Source organism: Protobothrops mucrosquamatus, unplaced genomic scaffold (genome assembly GCF_001527695.2).
Source record: "Protobothrops mucrosquamatus isolate PMUCROS unplaced genomic scaffold, P.Mucros_1.0 scaffold11, whole genome shotgun sequence".
Classification (NCBI taxonomy): domain Eukaryota; kingdom Metazoa; phylum Chordata; class Lepidosauria; order Squamata; family Viperidae; genus Protobothrops; species Protobothrops mucrosquamatus.
Window position 1 is genome coordinate 225,695 of NW_015386398.1, and position 15,612 is coordinate 241,306.

Genomic DNA, 15,612 nt, shown 5'->3' on the forward strand with positions numbered 1-15,612 from the left:
AACGGAGGACAGCTAAGCGCTGATGTAGGATACATTATTTGAGCTGCAATGTCACATGTTCAAACTACATCTTAGTCGTGATCATTAGGGAGCTTTGGGTGAATCACTCTCCTCTTTTGCCTGGGCTGTGCTGTACTGTGAAAAGGAGACTGTGCAGGTGTGAAGTGCTACAGCTTAGTGGCAAAGCACATGTTAAGTGTGCAGAAGGCGCTAGATTGGATTCCAAACACTTCTAGAGAAAGCTTTTTTAAAAGTCCTGTTTAACAACCCTTTAAGTATGTGCCAACAGTGTGCTGCAGCTGCCAAAAAGGCTAGTGCAATCTTAGGCTGCATCAACAGAAAGATAGTATCAAAATCACATAAAGTGATAGTATCACTTTATATTGTGCAGATGAGACCACATTTGGAATACTACATCCAGTTATGGTCTTCACAGTACAAAAAAGATGTTCAGACTCTAGAAAGAATGCAAAGAAGAGCAACAAAAATGATTAGGTGGCAGGAGGCTAAAACATATGAAGAACAGTTGCATGAACTCTTGGATGTCTAGTCTAGCAAAGAGAAGGACTAGGAGTGGCAGGATAGCAATCTTCCAATATTTGAGGGGCTGCACAAAGAGAAGGAGGGTCAACCTATTCTCCAAAGCACCTGAGGGCAAAGCAAGAAGTAATGGATGGAAGATTATCAAAGAGAGACCCAACCTAGAATTAAGAAGAAATTTCCTGACAATGGAACTGCTTGCCTTCAGAAGTTGTTGGTGCTCCCTTACTGAAGGTTTCCAAGAGAAAATGGGAGAGCCATTTGTTCAGAATGTATAGAGTCTCTTGCTCAAGCAGGGAGTTGGACTAAAAGACCACCAAAATCCCTTCCAACTCTTTTATTCTAAGTTCTGAGTTCTAAAACCGTGAGTAATTATGGCTATTCAGTTCTTGTTTTTGTTTTTTAAAGGATTTTTTTACTAAGCTTCAAAAATAAGTGAAAGTACAATATCACAACAAACAGGGGACCACAGAAAAAATTTTAAAACTTGACATTAAAACCTGCACCCAAAATAACATTAAAAAAAGTTACTTTCAGCTCTTTTCAATACGGACTGAAGTTGTAGGATAAAATACACTTTTTTTAGTTTAACAAAAAGAAGATACAAAATTAAAAATATAAAAGATATACAGTACATACCAAACAATCAAATAATAACAATATACAATATTATACTCTCCATCTAAATAAAATATTACCCATTAACACCAATCCATAAATAACACTAGTAAATATTTCTATTATCAAATGTGTACTTTAAATTTAAACAAATACATAAAAACCTACACAAACTCATCTCCAATAGCATGCAACATTTCTATAATCCAAACATCAAAATCATCCAATCCCAAAGCCAAAAATATCATTTTTATCAATCAAAAAGTCCAAAAATGGTTTCCATATAGAAAGAAAAGCAGTCAAATTATTATCTTTCATCAAAGCGGTCCATTTTGCCCTCTTAGCCAGGTCCATTAACTTCACGAACCACTTTTTCCTTGTGGAAATTTGTATATCCTTCCATCTCTGTGAATATAAAAACCTTGCAGCAGTTATTTAAATATATATAAGAACATGCCGTTCTAACAATATTGTGCCTCTTAGTCACAAGGTTTCTTTGGACAACTTCAGGGTGCAAAAAAAATATGGCATGGGAGGGAAGTGTTTCTTGCCAAGATCTCCAGAGCATTTGGCCTCTTTTAAGCTTCTAGCGTTTGTTTGTTTGTTGTTTTTGTTTTGGGAAGGTGTTAAGAAGCAAAGTAGAAAGCCATTCATTTCACCTTTAAAGAGCCCACCCTCCTCTTCCTCCTCCTCCTCCTCCTCCATCAAAAGGGAAATTACCTTGCCTGTTTCAGGAGTGTTAACTCTCAACACTGAGGTAGCTGTTGAGCTGACAGAAACTGGCCTACTTTGCAGGCTGAATTATGGCAGAGATAATGAGGAAGTCCTTGAAAATCTTCCTACCTGGTTAGAGATTTGCATCTCTAAATATATAGACAGTACTCAGCTTACAACCACCACCGAGCCCAAAATTTCCATTACTAAGCAAGTCACTTGTTAAGCGAGTTCTGCCCCATTTTACCACCTTTCTTACCACATTTGTTAAGTGAATCGCTGCAGTTGTTAAGTTAGTAACACAGTTGTTAAGTGAATCTGGTTTCCCCATTGACTTTGCTGGTCAGAAATTGTGATCACATGACCCCGAGACACTGTGACCATCATAAACATGAGCCAGTTACCAAGCGTTTGAATTTTAATCACGTGACCATGGGGATGGTACAGTGGTTATACATGTGAAAAATGGTCATAAGTCAATTTTTGCAGTGCCATTGTAACTTCGAACGGTCACTAAACGCACTGTTGTAAGTCAAGGAGTACCTGTACAAGCTTGACTTTTAGAAGGTAACATCAACAGGGTAAGTTAGAGTCGTATCTAAGACTGACCACCTTGATATTCTTGATCTTATCCAAAATATTTGAAGGCACCAGTGAATGGGGGGGGGGAAGAATTGAAATTTTGATATTTAAAAGAGTGAACAAACATCAAACAAACATGCAGGAAATCCTTTTATGTCTGAGATGTTCAACTTCATTCAAAGATCTTGGTTTGACAACAGTGCTTATGAAAGCAAAGTAGCTATTACAGAAAAGCCATGGTCAGATGGGGGGAAAGGTCTTTATCAAAAATCTCAAAAATATTCATTAATCATTTCTAGAGGAAGAATATTCCTTTCACCCTTAAATGTATGTCAGTTTTCATCAATCTATCTTCCTCTGGATGCATTGGGTGGGTGCAGACATTCTGTATGTACATTGCTGATTTTCCTGGTTGGCAACTGGTTGGCCCCTGCCTTCTTCCTGGGACTAAGAGAAGGTGACTGGCCCAAGATCACCTAATTGGCTTCCATGCTTAAGATAGGACTAGAACTCAAGTCTTCTTATTCCTCCTCCTATGCAGCTAACCAAACTACCTCTTGCGTATATGGGCATAGTAATAACACCTATTATTCCCAGGGAGTGCAGATTAGCTGAGAATTACGGTGTATAAATAAATGGCTAACATCATTGGGTAAGTATTATTGTGTTCTTTCTCCACTGCTGTTACAGTTCTTAAAACATTCATTAGCCTGTATAGCTATCAAAGAACCAAATCAAAATTGCATTACAACCAATCTGCATTACAAAGGCGATCGTGGGCTGACAATTTCTCTTGTTCTAAACTAGCTGTGATAGGAGCATCTTGCCCAAGCATTTATGTGTATCCAGAGAGTTGCTTCCTCTGATCAGCAAGCATTATTTAAAAGGATCAGTGTATCTGTGAAGACTTCTAAGTGAAGTATTCATACTTAGTCTTTATCCAGTAGAACTCAAGATAACACATAAAAAAATCCCAAAGGATTGCTTCCCATTCTAAATTGCATTGCTTTTGCTCCCTAGCAATAATAAAGGTAAAGGTTTCCCTTGCCCAGTTGTGTCCGACTCTAGGGAGTAGTACAAGCCTTTGTTGTCCGAAGATGCTTCCGTAGTCTAGTGGCTAGCATGACTATCCACCGAGGCTCACGGAAGGCTGTTCCCTTCCCACCGAAGTGGTACCTATTTATCTACTCACATTTGTCTGCTTTTTGAACTGTTAGGTTAGCAGGAGCTGGGCAGAGTAATGGGAGGTCACCCCATTGCGCAGCTCTCAGCTCTCGAATCTGGGCTGTTGACTTTCAAGCCGACAAGCCCAGAGTCTTTAAACGCTGAGCCATGATGCACCCTAGGAATAATAAAATTAACCAAGTCAGAAATGGTGGCTCCATATCCATATTCTTTTGGTAATAATGTGTAAAGGCAAAACTGTTAAGTGGGGCAGTTTGAAGTTCTCCACTAAGGCACATTATACAACCACTAATTTGGGGAGATGTGATGCTGGCTCGGACGACAAGGAAGAACCAGCTCTGGGGACTTTGGAGTGGGGTCAGGAAGGAGCGTCAGGAAGACTAGGAGACCAGGAGCGGATGGCAAGAGGAGAAGGCCAGGAACCTCGGAAGGGCTGTTGGAGGAACTACTGGATGAGCACTTGGCTAAAGAGGAGATAAAAGAGAAGCAACTGCAGCCAGGAGGCTCAGATGACCAGCCAACCCTAAAAGAAAAGTCTCTGGTTTCAATTTTAGATTCATTTAAAAAAATATTCTGAATTAAAATATCAATCTGGCCCCAATAATTTTTGCTTTGTCACAAGTCCACCAAAGATGATAAAAGAATTATTCTTTTCCATTACATTCCCAACATACTCTGGCAACATTTTTTTATACATCTTTGACAAATTATCAGGTATTAAATACCAACAGCACATCATTTTATAGAAATATTCTTTTAAATTATAATTCAGTATAAATGTTAAACCTTTCATCCACATGTTTTCCCATTACTCAAGTGTTAGTTCCTTGACCATTACACATATTGATTTTCCAAATTAAATGTTAACATTTTATAAACCTTTGCAATATCATGTTCATCACTGGAACACAGCACAATTTCAAATTAATTTTTTACTGGTTTAACTTTAAATCTAAATTAAATCCTTCATTGTAAGTATGTAAGCCAGTGACAAACACGCCCTTCTGCTTCCAAGTCTTCTTTAAACCTATGGCTGAGTTCACCTTGATTGAAAGATATTATCTGATCATAATGCATAAGAGTTTGGGCAGGCTATCAATTTCTTCAGTAATCTAGGATCTTCATCGAATCTTGGAGGTTTAAACTAATTTAAAGCAAAAAAAAAAAAAGGTACCCCCCCAGGTCATGTTTCTAGCAATCGTAAGTTTCATTTCATCTTTCACAATTTCCAAGAGAATAATACATTATGGTTATTCTAGAACAGTGAATTAGAGGTAATCAGAGGCCACAAAGTTGCTAGGCAACTGCATTTATGCATTTAAAAGCTTTCTTATCATCATCCTCCCCCGTTTACTAATCCAGGTAAGAAACATGATCAAACAAGGACAACAGCCAGGGGAGATGAGAATCAGAAAGGGGGTGGAGAAAAATTAGTGCAGATGGAAGGGGACAGATGTGCAGGTGTAAAAATAGGAAATGCTTAGAAGAAGTGTAGTAATGACTCTTGGGAACGAAAGAAGGCTGTAGACGTACAGAGCAACAGTAGCAGCAGAGAAGATGACAATGAACATCTATTCAGGGCTATTTATCAGAGAAGGAGAACAAAGAAGAGGGAGTCAAGCTATTTTCCAAAGCGCCTGAAGGCAGGACAAGAAGCAAGGGATGGAAACTAATCAAGGAGAGAAGCAACCTAGAACTAAGGAGAAACTTCCTGACAGTTAGAACAATTAACCAGTGGAACAACCTGCCTCCAGAAGCGGTGAATGCTCCAACACTGGAAGTTAATAAGAAGAGACTGGACAGCCATTTGTCCGAAATGGTATAGGGTTTCCTGCCTGAGCAGGGGGTTGGACTAGATGACCTCCAAGGTCCCTTCCAACTTTATTATTACTATTATTATTATTATTATTATTATTATTATTATTATTATTATTATTATTACTACTACTACTACTACTACTACTACTACTACTACTATTATTATCTTTAAGACTGTCCCAAAGATGCATTTTCAAAAGACAACTGGACTTTTTTTTTACCTTGAAGATGTTTTGCTTCTCATACAAGGAGCTTCTTCAGTTCTTGGATGAGAAGTGAAACATCTTCAAGGAAGAAACAAAGAAAGTCCAGTTGTCTTTTGAAAAAGCACCTTTTGGGACAACCATGACCTGGATGACTGAGAATCTCCATAGACACATCTTTAAGGCTCATCCAGGTGTCTTGTTTGCCATGCCATAAACATGCCCCATTGTTTGTAGAGGACATGTCCAAACAGTGTTTCTTCATCTCTGAGGCAACCTGAAGTCAACTTAAGGTCTTCCCATGTGAAAGTGGTGTTTTCCCTCTCATCCTGGCAGAAAACATCTGCAGTGGACCACTTAGGTTGCATGGAGAGGGAGGAGTTTTGACATGATGCAGTCAAGATCAAATATTTGCTTGGTTCCAATTGGTCCATCAGATCTGCTATGGTAGGCAACCTTGGTTCTTTTATGACTCGTGGACTTCAACTCCCAGAATTCCTGAGCCAGTCATGCTGAGGGGAAAGGGAGAGTTTCCAAGCTGAGCCATGCTGGCTCAGGAATTCTGGGAGTTGAAGTCCACGAGTGATAAAAGAGCCAAGGTTGCTTACCCCTGTGCTATGGGATCGCTCCCTCCAGTCACTGGCTAATAAGCCTCTAAGAACATCTGGTTTTAGTTACAAGAGAGACAGAACACCTCCCTTGCACAGCCCCCTCCTTTTTGGGAAAAGTTAGGCATAGCAATACCTCATGGACGTAGGCCTTTAAGGAGATCAATGTTCCCATTGGTGGAAAAAAAAACACCCTACAAAATCAGTAATTCCAATAATGTCTTCAGATCTTACATTTTACATAGGTATAGCACCTTTTTTCCCCTAACATCAGATTGGTACAGGTAGTCCTCAACTTACAATCATCATTTATTTACCATTTGAAGTTATAACAGCAGTGAAAAAAGTGACTTCTTCACACCTCATTTAAAAACGTTTTTCACACTTACAAACGTTGCAGCATCCCCGTGATCACATAACCAAAATTTGGATGCTTGTCAAGTAACTCATATTTATGACGGTAGCAGTGTCCCAGGGTCACATGATCACCTTTTGTGACCTTCTGACAAACAAAGTCAATAGGAAAGCCAGATTCACTTAACAATCGCGTTTCTATCTTAACTGCAGTGATTCATTTAACAACTGACAACTGTGGCAAGAAAGCTAGTAAAATGGGGCAAAAACTCACTTAACAACTGGCTCACTTAGCAACATAAACTTTGGGCTCAGTTGTGGTCGTAAGTCAAGGGCTACCTGTACTGTGATGAAATATTTTGTAGATGCTACAAAGTTGGCAGTTGTCAGAATTACTGGAAGCTGGAATTTTGTTTTGATTCCAACCTAAGCAATTTGATGACGTCTAGGTGGAAACATCCATGGAAGTATTTTGAAGAATTATTATTCTTTGGAATGATTGACAGTTCAAAGAAATAATATTAATCCAGGGTTGAATCACCAACCCCATCCTGATACAAATTCAGGAAAAGAGTTGATGGCAGATGCTCTTGTCAGCAAGTGGGAGGGAAAAATGGAATAGGGAAAAGCACCAGGAACACTGACACTTTTCAAGAGAGGTGTCAGTATCGCTTACATATTTTTTACACCCACAGATTATCACTCCTGAATGATCTCATCCAAGAGTTTCAGGTGGATGACAAAATTGTCATCCTCGGGAACCTCAGGGCCTAGGAGATCTCATGAGGAAGAATCTAGCCTAATCCTGAGAGATAATTCAGAAAAAAATGTAACTAATTACTGAAAACAGCCTTTTCAACAGTCAATACGAGACCTGACTGGCAGCAATGACAGTTGTATGTCAACCTGCCTGAAGGGTATCAGATTAGAGCAGTCTTTTTTCAACCTTGGCAACTTGAAGATGGGTGGCTTTCAACTCCCAGAATTCCCCAGCTAGAAGTCCAGCCATCTTCAAGCTGCCAAGGATGATAAACACTGGGTGAGAGAAACTGATCAATGGCACACAGAGTTCCCTTTTCGGTGCTGGTGCACGAAGGATGGACGTTCATCCAGAGAACCCACCAAACACAATAATGATAATTCAAAGAAATAATATTCTGTGAACGCTCCAACACTGGAAGATTTTAAGAAAAGATTGGACAATCTTTTGTCTGAAATGGTATAGGGTTTTCTGCCTGAGCAAGTGGTTGGACTAGAAGACCTCCAAGGTCCCTTCCAACTACGGTATGTTATTCTGTATTCTGTAATATTTCTTTAAATATTCTTTACTACTAATAATGTGCTCTTTGGGCTCCATCAGACTGTTTATGTTTCAGTAGACCTTAATTACTGTGATTCATTATTTTTAACTGGATTAGTCCTTTTTAATAAGATCTTTCACATCTTCTGGTTATTTATACTTTTGAAAGAGGACACCTATTTTCCATTTATTTAGTTTTGTCATTTATATCTTGCCCACCTACTCCCTTAAGTGAATAGAATATAAAAAGAAACACGGACAATTAATGCTGCATCTGCCTACAAGCTAGTTTTGCAGCAGACTGGACTGGATAAAAATAATCAACATTAAAAAAAAAAATACCTGGAGCGTCCAGCCACAGGTCATTGCAGCATCTTTTTCTTCCAAAAGTTGCTTGATGAAGGCTGGTCTATTTTTATCATGGCTGGAAAGGTTTCATGAAAAGTTCTGAGACACAATACAGTTGTCCTTGACTTATGACCAAAGCTGAGCCAAACGTTTCTGTAGCTAAACAAAACATTTGTTAAATGAATTTTGCCCCATTTTACGACTTTTCTCGCCATAGTTGTTAAGTGAATCCCTGTAATTGCTAAGTTAGTAACACAGTTGTGAAGTGAATCTGGCCTCCCCATTGGCTTTGCTTGTCAAAAGGTTGCAAAAGGTGATCCCAGGACACTGCAACCGTCACAAATCAGTTGCCACGCATCCAAATTTTGATCATATGATCGTGGGGATGCTGCAACTGTGATAAGTGTGAAAAAATGGTCATAAGTCATTTTTTTCAGTGCTGTTGTAACTTCAGATGGTTACTAGATGGGTGGTAGTAAGTCAAGAACTACCTTTATGCTATTCCACTGCTGATTCACCTGAAATGGCAGGAAATCCTAATGAATCCAGCACTGTCTGAGTGAACCATACAGATTTAAGAACCTACAGGACCTTTTAATAATAGGTAGCTTCCTTCCAAAGAATGCTCAGCCCTCATTTTAAAAGAGCTTCTAAAGAGTGCTCAGCCCTCATTTTAAAATGCTAAGGTTCACCTGCAATACCAGTGACCCATAAGCCAAGATTTCCATTTGTCAAAACCAGGATTACATTGTCACTTTCTATCCAAGCCAAACAGGGAATCAAACGATCATAGGCATGCTCACTCTAGTACAGGGGTCTTCAAACTTGGTCCTTTTATGACTTGTGGACTTCAACTCCCAGAATTCTTCAGCCAGCATTGCTGGCTGAGGAATTCTGGGAGTTGAAGTCCACAAGTCATTAAAAGGCCAAGTTTGAAGACCCCTGCTCTAGTACTTAAGAGGGGCAGGGCCTGTTACATCCTCAGTGGTTCTCAATTCTGGCAACTTCAACTCCCAGAATTCCCTTGCTAGCACATTTGTCAAGACTGAGAAATATTGCTGTAAGAATTTTCTGACCATACCCTGCAGTAATATGCTATACCCATGGCAAAAGGTTTAAAGAGGGAAAACAACACTTCAATGCCCAAATTGCTACGGACATATTAAGGCTACCCCTGGCATAAGATAGAGAACAAAGAAGAAAGTACCTCAAAAAAAATAAAGGTTGTGAGGTCATATGAGATGCCCATTAAAAAGACTTTCACTAGCAATCTAAGTGGGGCACCAGGTACATCAGTGAACAATTAATTAAGCCCTTAACATTTACCATAAATGATTAATGCAATTTAAAATACATGCAGTCCTCAACCTACGAACAGAATTGAACCCAAAATTTGTGTTGCTAAGCGAGACATTTGTTAAGTGAGTTTTGCCCCATTTTACAATCTTTCTTGTCACAGTTAAGATGAAGCACTGCAGTTATTTAGTTAGCAACACGGTTGTTAAGTGAATCTGGATTCCCCGTTGACTTTGTCAGAAGGTTGCAAAAGGTGATCACATGACCCCAGGACGCTGCAACTGTCACAAATACGAACCAGTTGCCAAGCATCTGAATTTTGATCATGTGACCATGGGGATGCTGCAGTGATCGTAAGTGTGAAAAATCATATCAGTTTTTTCAGTGCCGTTGTAACTTTGAACGGTCACTAAATGAACTATTTTAAGTGGAGGACTGCCTGTATAAATATATGAATGCCCTTTAGGGCAGGGGTCTGCAACCTGGCTGAGGAATTCTGGGAGCTAAAGTCCACAAGTCTTAAAGTTGTCAAGGTTGCAGACCCCTGCTTTAAGGGACAGTGAGCATTTTGTTTTTACAAGCGATGGGATCCAGATTCTCTGACTTAAGAAAAATTTAAAACAGTTCTTAACACGAAGAGTTTTTAAAACACACAAATCCCATCAGCTAACCACAAAGGGGACCACAGTAGGTATGGTGAAAATACTGTGCTTTCTTTCTCTACAGCTGTCCCAAGAAACAAACCAATCCCTTTTCTGAAGCAAGTATATCGCCATTGGAAGGGAACCTTCTACAGACCACAAATCAATTCTCCTTTGTTTATGTAACTATGGAGATGGGATTTGCTGGCTTGATGGGAAGCATGGCTTCCAGAGGTCTCCAGGTGTGTACGGTGATGAAGGAGACAGGTGTCCAGATCTGAAAGTGGAGTCTGATTCTTGAGGGTACAGAAGGTAGAAGCAAGTAGGCCTACTCCTATCTTGATTCTCCTGCCAAGAAAGCATTTTTTTCCCCAACGGGTGTGGCAAAATGATAACATACGCAGCTTGGCAGAAGGCTGGGAGGGGCCGAACCATGTGTGCCCATTTATGACCATGTGACATGTATACACACATATATATATAAATATATATATTAGATGAACAATAGGTAAAAAGTCATGATGGGCAGGTGCTGGTAGCAAAGGGGAGGGTTAAGTTTCTGCCCTCTGCTTCTACACACCCTTTTCTTCCTACTCCTGTCCTTCAGAAATTTCACTGGCTTGCTTACCTACAGCATTCAAGATTCATGGAACCAGCAAATCAGGAATTCCAATCTACCTGATTTTACCCACCGAGTTTTGCCAGGCTCTCCGCAGATGACCTAATCTCTACTTCTCTTGCTGAGAAAACCAGGAGCGCTTCTCATTCCAGAGAATCTGTGTATCCTAGTTCCTGGTTGCTGCTCCTTGCTTTAATCTACCAAGCTCAGAAATACTAGCCACCTGCTTCCTCGTCACCACGTACCACAATGAGCTGCAACGTGCTCCTCTTTGGACTACCTGCCTTGGGAATCTATGCGCTGGTATCTCACTGTCTTCGGAAGAAGCCACATCTACTTCACAAACCGCGCAGGTTTCCCGTTCGATGCTTGCATGTCTCCCACAGGGGTGGTAAGTTGTGTGATGTAAATTGGGTATTTGGATGGAGTGGCTTTGGGGCTAGACTAGAGGGAGGCTGGAAAGGCCAGCATGTCCACCTCAGCTGCAAGTCAAGGATGAATGAGGGAAGCAGGGAGAAAAGGCAATAAGTCGTGAGACTCCTGCCTCTGCTTCTCCTCTTGAGAAGTGGGCAGGTGGGATATTTGCATTTCTTCCTGCTGCACAGTAGTCTCAAGACTTGTAAAGCCACATTCCTAAAGCCCAAAGTAGAATGGGGTTTAATATTCCAGGGAGGCAGACTGCCTAAGATAAAAAATTTTGGAATCTGATTTCCTCTTCAGGTGCTGGAGAGCAGATTGAGAACACTTTGGGCGCCTTTAAAAAGTGAGTAATTCAATCTCCACTCTACCTCAACTTGCCCTTCTTGTGCACTAATCCTGCCCTTCAACTTCTCTTGCCAATCTTTGCATCTTCCCAGTGCACTGAGCCAGGGGACAAACCTGCTTGAACTCGATTGCCACATAACCAAAGATGGGATTGTGGTTGTGTCCCATGATGAAAATCTGAAACGCCAGACAGGGCACAACGTTGATATCAGCCTCACATACTATAAGGTGAGTGTCTCTAGATCCTTGGTCCCCCACATGCTCTGGCTTTGGGGTGTTATTCAGTTCCCTTCTATGACAGATTTTAAGGCAACGTATGTAATGTTTCCAGGCTGTTTCCCATTATTAAGTCATTAGATATGAGTCCTGCCTTTCCTCCAGAAATTCAAGGTGGAATAGATAGCACCCTCCACTGTTAACACTTTTTTTTTAAAAAAAAATCCCATTGAGCTAGGTTGGGTGGAGAGTGTGTGATTCGCCCAAAGTCACCTCGTGAAATGTATGACTGGGAGAGGATTTATGTTCGGGTTGGGCACCATTGTAATGATAAAATGATTCTTGATGAAACCACCATTGTGCCATCACAATGCAAGCTTCACCACTGTTGAAAGTGCAACACGCTATTGCAAGCACGTAACGAAAGAGGTAAAGCTTGGGTCACGGGCAGAATAAGGCTGCATTTGGATGAAGGTATTGATATCCTGCAAATGGATCTAACTTGGACCTTATCACTCCTATTTCAGCATTCCAACCACTACACCCCAAGGGCTTTACACACTTTCCAGAAACAAGATAACTTCCATATTACTCCCTTTGAACAATGGTCCTAGCTCTATGGGGAGAACCAAAGAGCTTCTCCCCAAACTTCTAGGAGTACCTGCTCTTCATCCCCTCCCTTCAACACATATGGCAAATCTCTCTCAAAACCACTTACTCTCATTGGTTGTGTCCCCTAGGATTTGCCACATTATCAGTCTTCTCTGGAGGTGACATTTTCTCCAGGTGAGTAGGACTATGAGTTGCTTTGGGGAAAATGTGCTGTGGTAGAAAGCAAATCATTTTTTCTCTTTGTCCCTGAGAAAAATGCTCAGTTCTTTGTAGCTACCCTCAACCTACCCTTCCTAACAGGGAGCTTCGCCTCTGGCACTGATCATCAGATTCCTCGTTTGGAAGAGGTTTTTGAGCAGTTCCCTTCAGTCCCGATTAACATTGAAATTAAAGAGGATAATGATGAGCTCATTAATAAGGTAAGAAACCCAACTGAGTTATTCAAATTTCTTTCCTGTCCAACATCTCCAACACCATCTTGCATGAAGTATAGATCTTGGCCAATGTCCACCTTCCAGTCTCTACACCTCTCTTGCAGATTTATGTTCACTTTTATACCTGTCAACATGAAGCTACGTTATTCACCAAAACAGTCTCTCCCACACACAGAACCATATTCAACTTGAAAATCTCTTATCAATTAAGATACAAGACACTTTCTATTTTTGTAGTAGACAAAAATATAATAATAGTAGAGGTATTCCTTGTGTGTCTTAATCACACTTGGTCAATAAAAAAATATTCTATTCTATTCTATTTCTATTTCTATTTAGGTGTGTGTCATGTATGTTTTACTTTGAGAGCGGGCAACTAAATTTCATTTTTGATGTGTGCCATTGTGCCCACGGTATAAAAATGACAATAAAGGTTATCTTATCTTATCTTATTTCTATTTCTATTTCTATTCTCTCATTCCTGTAATTCAGTCACATTCCTAAGAATATATTATAGAACATCCAGGAAGATGTTGATCTCCCAGGTCTCATTTCTGCAGTTAACTCTTTCATCTGAGGCTGCTCAAATCCATTGAGAAATTTGGATTCATCATTTTGGGGAAAAAAGGTTTGCTACAGGAATGAACTTTCAATGGGTTTTAAAACATATCTGGGATTTTACATAAAAATAGCAGTCATGGAGGAAAGGAAATAAGTAATTAAAGGCTTACATAGTTTCAAGAAATATTCACATTTTCTCCTAAACAACATTAAATTATGGAATCATAATTTATAGCAGGAACCGGCAGTCTTCTCCTGGGGAAGGAGAGATAACTATTGTTGTATAAGGCTTTCAGTTTGCTAGGACCAGGAATATCACAGGCTGCCTGAGTCACCAGAACCAAAAGAACCACAATTTTTATGTCCTCTTGACCATATAACAACAGATAGTCCTCAGTTTACAACCATTTGTTCTAAGTTGTGAAGAAAAGTTATTTATGACCCGCTCCTTGTATTTACGATCATTGTAGCATCCCCGTGATCAAAATTTGGACACTTGGCAACTGGCATGTATTTGCAGCATCCAAATGTCACATCATCCCATTTGCAACCTTCTCAGATGGCTCCCAACAAGCAGTGTCAATGGGGGAAGCCATATTTACTTAATGACCATATAGTCACATAACAACTGCAGTGATTCACTCAATCGTGGCAAAAAAGTTGTAAAATTGGGCATGGCTCACTTAAAAATGCGTATCGGCGGACGTTCAGGTCCTCATTGTGATTGGAAGTTGATGACTACCTGTATTTTATGGTGCTATGAACTTGGAAGCTTCAGAGTCAATAAAAGAATAAAGAGAGCTATAATTATCCTAAGGCAGGGGTAGGCACCCTTGGCTCTTTTATGACTCGTGGACTTCAACTCCTAGAATTCCTGAGCCAGCCACGCTGAGGGGAAAGGGAGAGGTTTCCAAGCTGAGCCATGTTGGCTCAGGAATTCTGGGAGTTGAGGTCCACGAGTCATAAAAGAACCAAGGTTGCCTAACCCTGTCCTAAGGTCTTCAAGTTGTCATCCTTGTGCCAAGAATACAGGTGGCCACAGTCCTGGCTGGTGGATTGGGAGCCCTACATACTGGTAGTCCTTGATTTACAACAGTTTATTTAATGACTGTTCAAAGTTACAACGGTACTGAAAAAAATGACATGACCATTTTCCCCAGTTATGGCAGTAGCAGCATTCCCAGGGTGATATGATTTACATCCGGATACTGGACAACTGATTCATTCTTACGATGGTGCAGTGTCTTGGAGTCGTGTGATCCCCTTTTGCAACCTTCTAACGAGCAAAGTCAATGGGGAAACCAGATTCACTTAACAGCCTGTCACTAATTTAACAACTGCAGTGATCCACTTAACAAACACGGCAAGAAAAGTTGTAAAATGGGGCAAAATTCCCTTAATAAATTTCTCACTTAGCAACATAAATTTTGGGCTCAATTGTGGTCGTAAGTTGAGGACTACCTGTATTCATATCACTGTTCACATCAAGGTGTTAGAAGAAGCTGAATGTCTATAGAGCTCCACAATATAATAGGAAAATGCGTAAGACTACCTTTGCCCAAATCAATGCCCAACAGAGAAACCCCCTGATTGGTCCCTTCAGACTCCGTTCCCATTCATCTGATTGGTGCTTCTGCAACTAGAAACTGACATTCCTTCTAGGAATCTGTTATCTGAATACATGTTATTTTGCCTTCTTCCTGTGAACACAGGTAGCACATCTTGTCCAGACATACCATCGTTCCCACATCACCATCTGGGCCTCCATCCATGATGGAACACTTAAAAAATGCCACAAAGCTGTGCGTATAAAATGTCTTTTTCTCCAATTTTACATTTTATGTTTACAAACCCTTTTTTGTTTAAAGCAGGGGTCTTCAAACTTGGCCCTTTTTATGACTTGTGGACTTCATGGCTGGCTGAGGAATTCTGGGAGTTGAAGTCTACACGTCATAAAAGGGCCAAGTTTGAAGACCCCTGGCTTAAAGCTTCAGACTGTATAAACACAGGGCTTTTTTTCAGCCGGAACGCGGCGGAACCGCGTTCCGGCACCTTTTTCCGGGCCGGCCGCACCGGAAATAGCCCCTCCCACACCGGAAATAGCCCCTCCCAAATTTTACTTGCATTCCTGTTCTCTAAAGGGGCGGTCCTAGGGTTTGATGAGGGCGTGGCCAGGTTTGAGTTCCGCCACCTTTTCT

At 40.5% G+C, this 15,612-nt stretch overlaps 1 protein-coding gene across 1 annotated transcript in view; it reads left to right on the forward strand.

Moving 5' to 3' along the window:
- Positions 1 to 10,792: 10,792 nt before the first annotated feature.
- Positions 10,793 to 15,612, forward strand: part of LOC107282722 (lysophospholipase D GDPD3) — an 18,083-nt gene continuing 13,263 nt past the window's right edge. The window contains exons 1-6 of the mRNA XM_015810540.2: positions 10,793 to 11,217; positions 11,547 to 11,589; positions 11,684 to 11,819; positions 12,548 to 12,593; positions 12,720 to 12,838; positions 15,127 to 15,216. Of these exons, the coding sequence (XP_015666026.1) occupies positions 11,076 to 11,217; positions 11,547 to 11,589; positions 11,684 to 11,819; positions 12,548 to 12,593; positions 12,720 to 12,838; positions 15,127 to 15,216 (576 nt within the window). The 5' untranslated portion in view covers positions 10,793 to 11,075. The remainder of the gene's footprint in view (positions 11,218 to 11,546; positions 11,590 to 11,683; positions 11,820 to 12,547; positions 12,594 to 12,719; positions 12,839 to 15,126; positions 15,217 to 15,612) is intronic.